The sequence below is a fragment of the Prionailurus viverrinus genome, chromosome C2 (genome assembly GCF_022837055.1).
Source record: "Prionailurus viverrinus isolate Anna chromosome C2, UM_Priviv_1.0, whole genome shotgun sequence".
NCBI lineage: Eukaryota > Metazoa > Chordata > Mammalia > Carnivora > Felidae > Prionailurus > Prionailurus viverrinus.
In genome coordinates this window covers 90,360,142-90,375,886 of record NC_062569.1, presented here as the reverse complement: position 1 = coordinate 90,375,886, position 15,745 = coordinate 90,360,142, and the positions used below count along the sequence as shown (strand labels likewise).

At 49.5% G+C, this 15,745-nt stretch overlaps 1 protein-coding gene across 6 annotated transcripts in view; it reads right to left on the bottom strand.

The window, feature by feature from the left end:
• MYLK (myosin light chain kinase) overlaps positions 1-15,745 on the bottom strand; it is a 229,635-nt gene that overhangs the window by 77,739 nt on the left and 136,151 nt on the right. For all 6 annotated transcript variants that reach the window (XM_047874662.1, XM_047874663.1, XM_047874666.1 and 3 more), the window contains one exon: positions 5,881-5,967. In XM_047874662.1, coding sequence (XP_047730618.1) covers positions 5,881-5,967 — 87 coding nt within the window. The remainder of the gene's footprint in view (positions 1-5,880; positions 5,968-15,745) is intronic.

Here is a 15,745-nt window from a genome sequence, read left to right as displayed (position 1 = left end):
CAGTGTCAAGCAAGTATTGATGCCAAACCTCCACCTGTCCAGCAATTCCTTCCAGCTCTTTGAATACTACGGTGACTTAACATCCCCCATGACTCCAAGAGAATATTTAAAAGAAAGATATGATCCTGAGGGAATCTTCTAGGAAAACTGGACGCTACTTTTGACATCCAAAGATGCTTTCAAGATGATATGACTTTTGGTTTCAGAGAGACACCCATATGGAGGGCCAAGGCAAAGACATCTAAAAGCAAAATCTGGAATGGTCCATCGTGGTGACTGAAGCCAAAGTGACCAATGTCAGGCCAACGCCAGGCAAGGAATACACAGGGGTGTTCTGTCTGCATCGTCCCCAAATCCCACAAGTGCAGTAGAGGCAGGGACCCTTAAAGCATGGGAACTCATGAATCAATGTGAAAAATCACATGCTCATTATGGGCTGGACACTGACATTTCTCAGACAAACAGGCCCTGGTTCCTGTCCTCAAGTTATAAAAGTGACTTCTGCTCATTTCCCTGTTTTCAAAACAACATCAGCTCTACAGACTGACAAGGAGGAATCCCTTAGTCTGTTATCACCCTGGCATCACCTCAGCTGTATTTTGTTTTAAGTTTATTTATTTATTTTTTAAAAAGAGACAGAGAGACAGAGAGACAGTGGGAAATAGAAAATCTCAAGCAGGCTCCGCATTGTCAGCACAGAGCCCGATGTGGGGCTCCAACTCACAAACTAGGAGATCATGACCTAAGCCAAAATTAAGAGTCAGATGCTTAACAGACAGAGCCACCCAGGTGCCCCTTCATCTGTATTTTCTAAAACCATTTCTTAAGCCCCATCAATGCCTCCCTCACAAAAAATTCCATTCAGATCCCCTCCAGCTGGAATCCCCTAGAATCGGACCTTCTGCTTAAAGCCTCCTTCTCATAAGGATGTTTCTGCTACTGTGCAACCCAAGCCACACTTGCTATAGTGTCAACCCATCACATATTGGATGATATAAGGGGGAGTTAGCTGACCTCACCTGAACAATGTCAGACACACACACACACACACACAAAAGCATTCCATTGAACGAACTGCTATCAGAGATGGAAAAATTCTGGGCTCAGTTGGAGTCCCCATCTGACAGGTCTGGAGACGAACGGCTTTGACCAAGGCCATATGTTCAATGAGAGGCAGAACCAAGACTTTTGTCCCTTGCTTTCCAGCCTAGTGCTTTCTGGCTATGTCTTGTGCTGGAGCACTTGCCCCAGAGCCAGGCGCAAGAAATGTGCATCTGGACATCCAACAAGGTGCTGCTGCCTCCCCGTGCCTACTCAAAGCAGGCGGAGTCTTGGGTGCTTCACCCTGGGCCTATGCACTTCTTTCTTGGTCTTTCTCCAAAGGTAGGGGATGACCATTCTGAACTGGAGGAGTGGATGAAGTGTTCCAAGAGTGCTAACAGTAAATTCCCATCGAGGGGGGGAAAGGACCATTAAAGGATATCAGGACAACTGACAAAAACTGAATGCAGACCCTGCATTAAATAGTAGTATTGGTTCAATGTTAACTGTCCTGATTTTAGTAACTGCATTGTGGTTATGTTCTTAGGAGATACACAATGACATATTTAGAGGTCAAGGGTATGATGTCTCTAATTTATTCATAAATGGTATCTATATACCTACATGATGCATGGTGAATATATATGAATATATACATAGCGTGCATACATATGTATGAATATCTGATAAACGGTGAATATATCTATATGAATTCATACATAGAGAATGCGAGGACACTGGGAAAAAATGTAAATAATTGGTGGATCTCAGTAATGGGTACATACAAGAGTTCCTTATACTATTCTTGCAACTTTTCTATAAATTTGAAATTATATCAAAATAAAGTTATAAAAAAATGCCTCTTGAGAGGCATGCAGCAAACACCATGACAGGTCTCAGGACCCAGCTGTCACTCTCCTTGTCCCCCCAGCTCTCAGAGCAGCAGACTCCTGCCCTGCCGTGGCCTGGGGGCAGCACTTGCCCAGGCTTGTGTGGACTGCACGAAGTACAGCTCTGAGACCGGCAAGGCACAGTGCTGCAGCAGGAACATGGATCAGGGTTGTCCTCAGTTCCAGATCTTACCAGCTGTCAGACCCTGGGCAGGACAATTTAGCTCTCTGAGGCTCAGTTTTGCCCATGTGTAAGATGAGAGCTACTTGTAGCTCAGTTGAATGAGACCTGCCTGAAGTGATCTGTGACTAAGCGCCTTAGAGGATGCCTGCTGCACGGGGGCTCAGTAGACACTAAGTGAGCACCTGAGTGGGGGGCCTCACAGCATCCCTTCCAGTGGGATCCTCCCTCCAGTGCTCCAGCAATGTCATCATTTCGCTTCAAACCACACTCCTCTCTCCTTCATAACCTGGCCCAGAGTTTCCCTGGTCCCAGGTCACCCCAAACGACCACTCCTCATTCCTGTACTTGGAAGTTAGTGTCTGGCAGGTTAGCTTGTACTTCTGTCTGTTTTCTCTCACCCTGCTACCTGGCTTGGCAGATGGAACTGGCTTTTCCCTCATGGTCCCCAGCAGCACTCCCAAGGGCCCTCAGGCCATTGTGCGGACATGTGCCCTCTACTCTTATACCTGACAACTCACACACAGGACTGACCAACACAGCTGGGGGTGGGAAGAGGTCATCCAGGGAGGGATCTGGCTATGATCTGTTTGGCAAGAAAACCACTTGGCCTTCCCTCGATTACTGGCAGAAGAAACGGATTTCCTGGTTAGATTAGGTACTTCCCAGCCCTTGAAAAAAATGAACACATGTTATAGCCAGACAGCTCAGAGACAAGAGAATCAATCTGGGCTTTCTCATGGGATCAGAGATGTCTGGGACCAGGGATGGCCATGCTAAGAGAAAAAAGGCAAGTTGCAGAGGTGTCCAGGTTACGTGCTGTATTTACATAAGTATACATAAGTGCATAGAAAAAGAATAATTGTGACTATATTTGAGGAGGTGAGTGGAACTGGGGGTAGATTAAAGAGGGCTTTCATGTTGCACCTGGTGTATTTATATACTGTTCAGAATGTTTTAAAGAAGAATGCATGCATATTTAATTTATGTAATTACTCAATAATACAAATTAGCCCAACAAGTGAGACAAGAATTGGGGGTACAGGCCTAAAAGACACCTCCTTCATTTCCTATCTCTGAGCAGCTGTCTTCTTAGGAGCCTCTGGGAAGGAAGCCCCATGGTGTTCAGGAGGCACCCAGAGAACTCTACAGGTTTCTGAAGGACACAAACACAGGTATGTAAGCAGGTGGAGGGGCCATCAGAACCACCCGGCTAATGTCCTCAGTGCCCAGCGGGTGATGTGTTGGGGTGACGAGAGGTTGGGTGGATGGGCCATTCAAAGTGGTCATTACTGTACACGGAGACACACATTTCCATCCCCTTGGGGGGTAAGACATCTGTCTGTAACTGCAATACAAAGACTAGAGTAAAATTCCCCTTCCACAGACAAGTAGCGTCCTCTGGATTTAATCTAGATATGGATGTATTTGTTTGCTATGGAAAGGGAGACCAGCACTTTCTGCCAGCCCGCCCCTCTCCCTAAGCAGTGCCACTGACTGAGCCCCACTCCCCACTCACTCTGTAGGGGTAAGAACCTTGGCTTCCAGCTCTGCTTCCAGCATCTTGCTCCTTCCTTAAAGAGTAGAGATTGTGGGCTGGTGCCAGAGATACTCTGAGGACCTGGGCATGAGGGCTCCTAAGGCAGTGCCACACTGAACAGAGGCAGTAAGGGAGGCCCCCTCTGTTTCTGAAGACCAACAGTGTGGGCACAGGGTGCTTCTAGGCTTCCAGGCTGACCTACCACACCCTGGAATAGTTTAGAGGCTTGAACAAGTACTGAAGCCTGGATCCTACCTCTGGAGATTCTGATCTAACTAGGCTGGGTTGCCCCAGCAGCAGAGGTTTTAAAAGCTCCACAGGTGTGTCTAATATGCAGCTGGGGTTGAGAGCCACCACCCCAAGTCAGATGATGACAACTTGTTCGGTGTGCCCCACAGCCCTCTCTCCCCCAGCGCAAAGGCCCAGCTCCCGGGGCTGCTCACTGTCCCCAGCTTGTTTTCTCCTTCACAACCTTCCTCTGGACCCCACCTCACTGCCCCCAGGATCTGCCTGTAATGGATGTGCCAGAGCTGAGGGCAGCAGGCTGCTGATGGCCCGGCTCAAAGTCCATGCACTCCTGCCTCTGCCCTCAGGAGAGGCGAATGACTGCATCGGTCCCTAAGTCACAACCACCTGGTGCTCTTCAAAGCTCCCATTTTGCTGTAACTAACAGAGCATGGGTCCAAGTGATCCTCTTAGAAAATAAAATCACCAACCCATTTTTACTGGGTTTTTCTTACAGTTATATACGCATTTCCAGCAACTTATTAAAGGTCTACTCCTGATACTCTGAGCTCCCCACTTTGGTTAAATATCCACTAGACATTAAAATTCCAATTTGGCTGCCCCAACATACTAAAGGCTGAGCATCCCCCTGGCAGCTGGCTGGAGTATGCACAAGGAACCCAAGCTCATCATTAGGAGGGTAAATATGCAGCTTTGAAAAGAGGAGAATAGGGGGCACCCGGGTGGCTCAGTCAGTTAAGCGCCAACTCTGGATTTCGGCTCAGGTCATGATCTCATGGTTTGCAAGTTTAAGCCCTGCACTGGGCTCCGTGCTGTCTAGTGCAAAGCCTGCTTAGGATTCTCTATCCCTCTCTCTTTGCCCCTCCTCCTCCTCCTCTCTCTCTCTCTCAAAATAAATAAACTTTAAAAAACACAAATAAAAATTTAAAAATACATATGTATATGCACACATAACTTATATTTTACAACTGCACTGGTATAAAGATGAATATATTAATATTGTGAATTAAAACATTTTCTTTGACCCAAAAGTTTATTTTCTTCTAATTCTATAAGATATTGAGATATTTTTGTGGGGTGTTGTGCCTGATACATCAGTGGGCCCTGGGGGAAGGTGAGACCAGGGAGAGGGAGACACTTTGTAGAGTCACACAAGTCCTTCCTTGCACAGCTATTTATACCACAGCTGCAACTCTTGCACCTCCCTCTACGAGCAAGGCCAGGTCCCTCTGTGAGCAAGGCCCGGCATCCCGGAAGCCCCAGGGGCAGCCCTCAGGGGACTCACAGTGGAGGAGGGGTGAGCCACAGACACATCACCAGACACTGGGCAGCAGACAGTGGCAGCAGGGAGGTGCTGAGTGCTCCAGGAGCACACAGGAAGGAAGAGTTACTTGCAGCTGGGGCAAGGACAAACTCAGGGATGATGCGGCTTTTCAGTGGGAGTCTGTCCCATGAAAGAGGTGTCTCACAGAGAGAGGTGCTCCCAGAGCAGAGGCATGATGGAAGCGGCACGGGCACTTCCATCGCACATGGAGGAGCTCGGCCTGGCCTGAGCATAAAGTAAGGATACAGGAGTTGGGGGCAGACTCGGAAAGAAAGGCCAGACCACACGTCAGGACAAGTGTGCACAAGTGCAATGTCTGTGAGGCCCACTTGAATGGGACTGGTAGGCTCTGGGGACCGCCGGGCACCGCAACCAGGAGTGATGAGAGCAGAGCCACGGTTTGGAAAGCTTCTGCCCAGCAGGACTCACCTGGGAGAGATCAGGAGGAGGAGTCTTGGTGAGAAGCACAGAGGGCCTGAGTGAGGTGGCGAGTGGACGTGGGTATGCACCACTAAGGCTGTGCAGAGGCTGGGAGAGGTGGGCAGTGCCAAACAGCCACTGGCCCAGTCACCAAGGCTTCACGGGGTTCGCTGGGGTGCAGGCAAGGAAGCTGGGGCTCAGTCCTGGGGTTGCCTAGGAAAGCTGAGCAAGTACTTACTCTCTGTTCCTAGCACTGGGGGAAGAGAGCTCTTGGGCCTCCGGGCTTTCATCTCCGGGGCCTTGGCATTCTCCCTGGCAGGAGCATCTGGAACAGAACAGGTAATGACGGACATTAGTTGGCTGCTGCCCAAGGAAATGAACAGAGGAGGTGTCTCAATAAAAATCCCACCCCAACCAAAATTACAGCACCACCCCCCCACCCCGGCTCCTCTTTCCACTCTGGGGGCCCTCCATGCCTGCCGAGCAGACGGCGCCTGCCTCGGGCACCTTCCTCCACCGGAGCACCAAAGAAGGAGCGTGCGCGCACTCCACTGCGCCTTATAAATCAGGTGGAGAGAGCAGTCACCCAGGCAAGATGGATGGACAGGCTATGCTGGGAGCTATTATGCATTCCCCTGCATGGCAGGCACGGGCTGCCAGGAATCACATCGCTGGCATGGTTGGAGGAGCGGTGGCACCCCTGTGCTCACTTCTCTCCCATCTTTTCCCTTCACTGGGTCTTTACTCGCTGGCACTAACTGCTCTGTATTTCCAAAAGCCTGCTCTGTATGGAGAGGTCTCTCCGACAGAAGAAAGAGGGGACAGGGTCCATGCCTCAGCTCATGGTCTGGAAGGGGCCTGCACCTTTTGATTTCCCAGACTTCTTTCTACAGATGGTCACTGACAGACTTTAAGACCAGATGAAGGCCTCTGAGCAGGCAGCCGGCATGCCTCACCCCCTCTGGACTGAGCCTTGGACCCATTATGGGAGGCTGTGCACTCCTCCTCAAAGTGGATCCAATGAAACCGAGCCTTCTGGGTGGACCTGAAATGGCACGTGGATGAATGCACAATGCCTTGGTCCTCTCTTCCACGTTCCCTATTCCATTTTAACGTTGAGTGTGGACATCACCACACTCTCTCCCTTGTTGGGGCAGAAAAGTAACATCACACTGGGCTGGGTGGTCAGAAAGGGCCTTACTGGGCCCCAAGGAGACTAGACTTCAGGAAGCTTTGGGGAAACCACCCAGGAACTCGGATAAGAAGGAGCTGGTTAAACAGCTATCACTGTGCTCCAGCATTTTCCCCACAAGGAATTCTCCTCAGGGATGTGCTGAGAGGGAGCCTCCCTGTCAGAGTCCCTTCCTGCCATTCATTTTCCGGCTCCTGAAGACAGGAAACTCAAAGGGAGGAAGGAGGGGGTGGGACTTTCCAGCTGAAGCTTGAACCACATTCCTGTGGCTTGGCTAGGGAGGAAGGGCCATCTTGCTGTCTTGCCTCCTGGATGGGGCAGTCCTAGCTGCTAACACATGCCCTCTCCCAGACTGGTTCCTGGGGCTTTGTGTGGTGGACACAGGTTGCATAGAACTAGGGCCTAGGGATGAACACTTCCCTAGCACACGGTCTCCTGATGCTCCCATCTGGATGCACTGCTCCTTCTAGATGGCATTTGGGTCTCATTTCTGCTTCAGAAGGTGGATCAGCCCGTATAAATCCTCCCACAAAGAGTTAAGCTTCCTTCCTAACCTAAAGCCTGCCCACTCTCAGTTCTAGCTGGGTATTTCAGGAAAGGAGGCCCGGTGTGGGCATCGTCCAAGCTCACCAGCAGCTCCGAGGCACACAGGCCTCTGGGGCTATGGGGGCAACTCCCTACTGAAATCAGCCAAAGCTGTACACATGTAACTATAGGAATGGTTGTGCGTAGGCCTCATGAAGAGCTTCCTAGCAGTATATGGCAGGGAACAGTGCTGAGGGAACCAAGCTGGAAGCCCTACCCTGCCTCCACTATTCTCCTTCTGCCACATTCTATAAGAGCAAACAGAACCCTACATGGTGAGTCAGGGGTCCGTGCCTTCCGTCGCTGACACTGCCTGTGTCCTGTCTCCTCAGTGGCCACCCACACACCAGGTTCCATGTGGATACAGATGGAGAAGCAGAAAGTCCGGTGGGGAGGGGATGATTTCACTTCCTCACACTGGGTATTTTCCCCTGGCCTAATGGTCATTCTCAGCTACAGAAAAATCCTCAGTATTTGTCAACTTGTGTGGTTCTCAGCATTGGCTACCCATTAGAAGCAGCTGTACATAGGTGTCTCACCCTGTAGATCCTGGTTTAATTGGTCTGGTTAGGGCCTGGGTGTCCATATTATCCAGAAGCTCCACAGATGACTTTCATATGTCACTCCCAGTCTGTGTGTGACATAGGCCGTGTGTGTGTGTGTGTGTGTGTGTATTTGTATGCACATGTGTGTACGTGCCTGTGTGTCTGAAGGTGGGCATGCGGTACATGGAGGGTCTCAGGGACTATTCTGAGAGACAGGAACACCTATCGTTGTATCTCTTGACATCTGGGGACTAGGGTACCATTAACCAGGGTGTAGCAGTCTATGTTTCTTTCTTCCCTTCCTTCAAGACCTGATAGGCACCAATGACAATTTACAGGAAGGTACACTCCAAAGTGTGTTTGTTTCCCTTTTTTAAAGAAGAAGAAGAGACAGCCAAGAGTGTACAGAGCTCTGTGCTTCTTGGCTTGAATACTCTCTCTGCCCGTCTTTCTTCTGGTGAGTTCTGGGGACATCGCAGGAGAAAGGTGAAGAAGGATCGGGATTGCTTTGTTTTTTTGTTTTTTGTTTTTTTTTAACTGGTGTGTAACTTGAGGCATAAGCAAGCCAAGGATGAGAGGCTGGTCTTCCTGGGTTCCTAAGGAAGGGACACAGGGACGGAGATTCCTTCTCTCCTCGTGGGGTCGCATGGGCCTTTGCTTCTAAGCGGCATTAGAGTAGAGACCGGGGAGGAGAGTACCAGTTTTGGCTTTGTCATTAGCAATCTTGGGATCATGAGCAAATCATGTCAACTGCCCTGGGTCTCTATTTCCACACCCGTGCAAAGGAAAGTACACTTATTCCTTCTACCATAGTGTTAAGATGCTCAAAGGAGAGAATGTATTCAGTAGTGCTCGGGAAAGGAGAAAAATGATCATGTACCTATTAATTCATTCCTCCTGCTCACCACATTTCCTCAGCTCCCTCCCAGTCTGCTTTAAAATTCTCCACTTTCAAAAGCCCTGCCTGACCAGCCCCCACCCACATGTTTCCCGCCTCCGCATCTGTATTCAGCTTTTGGGTGCTGGCTTTTACACTGACGTGTGAGTGCACTACCCTGTCATGTGCTTTGAGCTTTGTTTTTAGAAGTTCTGTGTACTTTATCTTTCCATCTGACCATGAGGAAAGGGGCTCAAGTTTCCCTTTCAAACCAGGCACACCTCCAGACTTGGAGCCCCCCCAGGGGTGGGACTGAGCCCCCACTTCCCTCAGTCCTCCTGCCCCAAGGGGGCTGTGCGTGCGCCAGTAGCCACCGGCCCCTCTGCGAGGGCTGCAGCAAGGGGTGGGCTGGAAGGACCACGTGCTTAATCAGAACCAGCTCTGTGCTCACATGGATGCCCAGGGGATAAAAATAATAGTAATACAAGACTAAGAGCAGCTTGTATTTTCTATTTTAATCAGTTTGTGATGAAATTGAACTCCATTTCTAGATCTCGGCCCCAGGGCTGGAGTCCATTGCTGGCCGGGTTGTGCCCCCAAAGAAGGACGGGAAGATGGAAATATAGGGAGGTGGGGGGCCTCTACATAGGGAGGAAAATGTGTCCTTATATGGACAATACCTCACCCCCATCCACTCCTGGGCTAGCTCTGGACCTGACCCTTCAGGGCGGCATTTTTGCTTCTGTCTTCCCCAGGAGGTTGGTTCCCTGAATTACAAGCCTAAGGCAGGGGGAGTGAGGTCTTGGGAGGCTTCTGGGGGTAGGAGGGGGTCAAGTGTCCAGGAGCTCCACCAGGGGGCAGAGGGGGTGGCCTCTTTCTCTGCCTGAGGGCAAGCAGCAAGCTGGCTCCATCGGAAGACCGGGTGCTCTAGTCAGGAAAAGAGCTCCTTGCTGGCTCTACTCTTTGGGGCCTATGAGTCCTTGGGCAAGTTCCCCGAACTTTTTTGAGCTGACGTTCACCAGGAAAACAGGAGTAACACCCCAACAGAGTAAATGAGATGTAAAGTAACAGTGGGCATTCACTGGGTTACTTAGCCCATGCCTGGCACGATGCTAAAGTGCTTTGTCTACTTGTTTCACGTGGAACCGTATCATTTGCCAATATTCAACCATCTTTGGCCTACTGGGGAAGCAGTTTTATTCAGTTCAATTGAATGCAAGTTAGCTGCCTGTGGTGACATGACGGACAAACGTGAAAGTGGGAGCAGACTTGTGAATGTGGCAGGAAGAAGTGTGCATGGCTATCAGCTCAGGCACAGTCAGAGGTTCCTGATGGCCATGGTGGCAGTTAAGCGTGGTAGTTAGGAGCCAAGGCTTGTGTTTAAATTCCCACCCAGTTAGTTATTATTTTTTTTTTTTTTTATTAAAAAAATTTTTTTTTTCAACGTTTATTTATTTTTGGGACAGAGAGAGACAGAGCATGAACGGGGGAGGGGCAGAGAGAGAGGGAGACACAGAATCAGAAACAGGCTCCAGGCTCTGAGCCATCAGCCCAGAGCCTGATGCGGGGCTCGAACTCCCAGACCGCGAGATCGTGACCTGGCTGAAGTCGGACGCTTAACCGACTGCGCCACCCAGGTGCCCCCCCCACCCAGTTAGTTATTAGCTGCATGGACTTCAGCAGGCCCCTCGGTCTCTATATGCCTCAGTTTGGGCTTTTTTTTACTATCGCTCCGCTAAACCCCCTTGTCACAGCCACAAAACCCCTTTGAATTGCTAAAGCTGATGGTCTCAGGCTCATCCTGTTCTCAGGGGCAGCACCTGACACACTGATGTCATCATTCCTTCCTTATTCAAATGGCTGTCATTTGGCTTCTGGGGCACGCCTCTCTCCTGGATTTCTTCCTGTCCCACTGTGGCCATTCCCTCTTGGTCTCCTTCCCAGACCTCTGTCCTGCCCTACTCCTCCTCCTCCCTACTCCATCCACATCCACCTTAGGGACCTCATTCACTCCCAGAACATTCAGTGGCCTCTTATGTGGACAGCTCCCCTACCCTGCCTCCAACCCTGACCTCCTTACTCAACTCCAGGTTCATCTAAATGCCTGCCTATGTGATGTGCCCACCTGGACATCTAACGGACATCTGACACTTCACAGGCACTTGATTGGCCCCTGCCCCTTACATGCCTATCTCAGAAGGTGGTGCCACCATTGATCCATGCTCCCCCATGAAAACTAAGTCACTTTGACTTCCCCTTCTCTCCATCTCTTCTTCTTCTTTTTTTAAATGTTTGTTTATTTTTGAGAGAGAGAGAGAGAGTGACAGAGCATGAGTCGGGGAGGGAGGGGCAGAGAGAGAGGGAGACACAGAATCTGAAGCTGTTAGCACAGAGTCCGACACAGGACCTGAACCCACAACCCGTGAGATCATGACCTGAGCTGAAGTCAGACGCTTAACTAACTGAGCCACCCAGGCGCCCGTCTCTCTCTCTCCATTTCTAATGCATCAGCAAATCCTATCGGCTCTACTGTGAGAATAGATTATGCATCTCATCACTTCTTACCTCTTCTGTGGAGCCTAAGCTGACATCACCTTCTGCCTGGGCCATCACAGGAGGTCTCCCTGCTCTCCCTCTCATCCACACAGGGACTGGGTGACTCTGGTCACCAGGGTCACCTGAGTGACGCTTCACCATGTCTAGAGCTGGCCCACCACACTCAGACTGACAGATCTGGCTGCTGGTACTCCTCAGCTCGTTTCCCACCACTCTGCCCTGGCTCACAGCTCAGCCACCCTGGCCTTCCTACTCCCGGGAATGCCTCAGGTATAGCTTCTGCTCGGGCTTTACTCTCACCAGTACCTCTTCCTTCTTACTTTGAGACTCCTTCACACCTCCTTCAGGCCTCTGTTCCAATGTCACTTCCTCATAGAGGCCTCACAGACACGTTCTCTAACAGTAACATCTTCCCCACACCCTACTTTGCTTGTGTCGTAGCACCTGGTATTGCCTGAGATTACACGTCTGTTCATCTATGTTACTGTTTCCCCCTCACAAGAATGTAAAGTTCCCGATAACAGGACCTTCTGTTTTGTTCACTGCTTTTAACCCAGCCCCAAGAGCAGTGCCTGGCACAGAGGGATGAATGACCACGGGATGCCCGCTGGAACATCACCTCTTACCACACAAATGTACGACCCTCCATGGCCATGAAGCCCTTGATCTCACTGGTAGCTGTGGCCAGGGTGGCTGGGGGAGGGTGGCCTAAGCTGCCCTGTCTTGGGATTTGGGCCTACAAAGGGTTTTGTTTCCCTACTTCTCACCTGGAGTGAGAGGGAATGGGTCACTCAGGCCAGGTGAGCAGAGGACACCCCAGTAGGAAGGGCTGTTACTAAGGCAGCCCTGGATCTCTCGGACAGTGGATACTGCCATGCTATTCACTAGACAGAGACGCCATACCAAGTCATGGAAAGGGTAGGCTGTAGAACTGACTACACCCAGGCTGTAGAACTGACTCACCCAGGTGTGAGCCCTGTCAGCAGGGTAAATCCTAACTCCCTGCGCAGGGTGGCTCCAAGGGCAAGAGGTTTGGGATCAGAGACATCCAGAGAGTCTGCATCTCCTGTGTACTGTCTGCATGACCTGGGGAGGATGCTGACCCTCGCTGAGCCTCGATTTTCCCACGGAGAGATACCCTGCCCAACTGTTGGATGAGCTAAAAATGCACAAGAGCCTCTGGCCAGAGCAAACCTTGAAGGTCAGCTTTGTCCCCCTGGAAGAGTTCAGGCTTCAGGTGCTTTCTGGGGTACAAGGTTGACACTGGTCCTTCTGCTGCACTTGGAAGGAACAGGGGTGTGACCAGATCAAGAAAGTGCACGAGAGACACACAGCATGATGATAATGGCCAGATGTGCTCAGTTATAAAAGCTACCTCCCTTTGTCTTTACTCTAAGTGGGAAAAAACAGGAATGTGGCTAATACAGAGTGGCCAATGAGCCAAAGTCATTTTCATGAGGTCCTGAAATATATCCTTATATTGGCCACAGATACATAGTCTTCACGGTGTTTGGCACAGGCTGTGTGACTGATAGCTAGTGACTGTCAGGGGGTAGGGCCAGCTCATGTCAGCATGAGCTATAGTGGAGAGGAACCTCACTGCCCCTTGGGAAGGAGGGACACAGTCCTATCGGGAGGTTAAGCAGGCAGCTGCAGATGGAGAGAGAAATCAGGAGACCCCACGCAATGAACGAACTTGCAAATTCAGTAACAGTCCCTTCTTAGGGCAAGTTTGATTAAAAACCATGGGTGCTCTCTTCAGAAAAATGCTCTGATTTAAAAGCACACAAAATTCTGCCTATAATTTCAAAGAGTCCATGGACCCCCTGGGATCTTTCAGTTAGGTACCACTGCCTTGGGGAGAGCCGGGAGCACCAGGGGATGGAAAGAGGACAGGAAAGCAGCTGGGCTGAGGGGAGCACAGGAGGGGAAACGGTGAGGCAAGGTGGCAGGGGAGCAGTTAGGGAAACTGCAGTTCTTTGTGAAGAGGTGGCTCATGACTGAGAAATAAAACTCCATGTGGCAGGAAGGCCACCCACTCGCAGGACACTAATATATCTCCAAGTCTAGCAACAGGGAAAAGAGTGGGTGTGAAGGGGCTGCCCTTTTTCTCTTTGAAAAACAAAACCAATTAACTGAGAGTCCTGTTATCTCAGCTGGTCTCCCTTTGACCTCTTTGCTAGCACTTCTCCTAAGACCCAGATCTTAGTCGGCAGCCCTGAGGCCAAACTAGAGATAACTAATGGTGATCAAGATTAGTGGAGAGTGGGGATCCTGGGTGGCTCCGAGGAGCCCCACATCGGGCTCTGTGGCGCCTGACAACTCAGAGCCTGGAGCCTGCTTCGGATTCTGTGTCCCTCTCTCACTCTGCCCCTCCCTGCTCATTCTCTGTCTTTCTCTTTCTCTCTCTCCCAAGAATAAAACATTAAAAAAAAAAAAAAAAAAAAAAAAAAAAAAGATTAGCAGAGAGTACAAGGGAATCTAGTAGAAGGAAGCCAACTTATGGGTAAAAAAGTCCCATATGTTGCTGAATGAATTCCCCAAACCTTAAAAAAGAAAAAAAAAAAAAAAACCCAAATGTATTCTACAGGGAAAAAGAAATTTTTATTTTGAAAACAAAGTTTGGTTTTCAAAATAAAACATTTGCTGTTTCTCAAAAAGGTGCTGACATTTCGCAGATAAGGAGAATAAATTGCTGTCCCGCCTTCAGCTAGCCCTGTAAATAGGACCCAAAGAATCCAGGGAACCCCAAAGCAGCTATTAGCAGGCGGGGCTTCCTTCTAGATTGGTTGGGTCTAGCATGGGTCTCAAGTGTGGGCTGTTTGGAGTCAAGTTCCCAGAAACACTTTTTTTTTTTTTTTTTTTGTAAACTGCACACCTATAGGGAAAGCAGCAGGAAATGTGACCTGGGTAGGTGACAGCCCAGGTCACACACCACAGAGTACCTGGCGGCAGCAGCCCCTCTACCCAGAGCCTCAAAACATGGGTTCAAGCCCGGCTCTGAACTGACCCATCAAATCCACTCCTTCGACCCAGAGCCCCAGTGACAGATACATTCACAGAACTCCTCCAGGGAGACACACACACAATAGTCTTCCATTTCAGCTTTACTGCCGGCTATTGACAATTTAAGTTGTTTTGCCATTGTGTGTATATGTTTTTTAACTTTTCAGCGTTCTTTTTTCTTTTATTATTTTTTTTTAAAGTTAAAAAAAAATTTTTTTTAATGTTTATTTACTTTTGAGAGAAAGAGAGAGAGAGACAGAGACATGAGCAGGGGAGGGGCAGAGAGAGAGGGAGACACAGAACCTGAAGCAGGCTCCAGGCTCTGAGCCGTCAGCACAGAGCCTGAAGTGGGGCTCGAACCCACAACTGTGAGATCATGACCTGAGCTAAAGTCAGACACCTAACTGACTGAGCCACCTCAATGCTCTTTTTTCTTAAAAAAAAAAGAAAAAAGACTTTCTTTTCTTCCATTCCTAATATATCACGGATCTCAGTGTTTATGATCAGGAAATCAGATTATAAAGGCGAGAATGGGGACAAAGGTTCTACATCTTGTGGAATGGCAGGGAAACAGGTCAGGACTTTATAACCCAAGTGATCATATTCAGGAGTCAGAAGAGCAACAAAGTTGGTCTTTGAGTTGCCTTATTTGGACACCAGTTTTTCACGTGTCACTAAGAGTTACTAACCAGGCATTTCAAGAGCAAGAAATTATTTCCCCCACACAACCTTTTCAGACAGTTCCAGGCAAGTATCAAAAAAGAAGAAAGCACTCTGGATTGTGAATCCCACTACAGCATTCTGGCTCTAGCTTGGCCCTCAACAGACCAGGAAACCTCATGTAGGGCATGTTCCTTCTCAGTGGCCCTGGTTTTCTACTCTTCAAAATGAGGGTGGTTGCCTAGATCATCCCAAGGTCTGTTCTACTTCTAAGGCTCTAATTCTAAACTTCACAAAGAAGAGAGAAAGAAGAGTCACAAACACACAGCCTGCTTTAGGATAAATCTCAACCCCTCACAGCTTGGCCTCCCCCTTTCCTCACTCAGAAACTCCACTCAGAGGGCGCGGAGTGGCTCAGGAGGTTAAGGGTCCAACTTTGGCTCAGGTCATGATCTCTCGGTTCATGGGATGCAGCCCCATGTCGGGCTCTGTGCTGATGGCCTGGAACCTGATGCCTGTTTCGGATTCTGTGTGTCCCTCTCTCTCTGCTCCTCCCCGCTTGTGCCCTCTCTCTTTCTCTCTCTTTTTCAAAAATAAATAAACATTAAAAAAAAAAATGAAACTCCACTCAGACCAGGCAGCCCTCTGCCCCCACATTTCTTCCTCTCCCTCTGCTGTATTA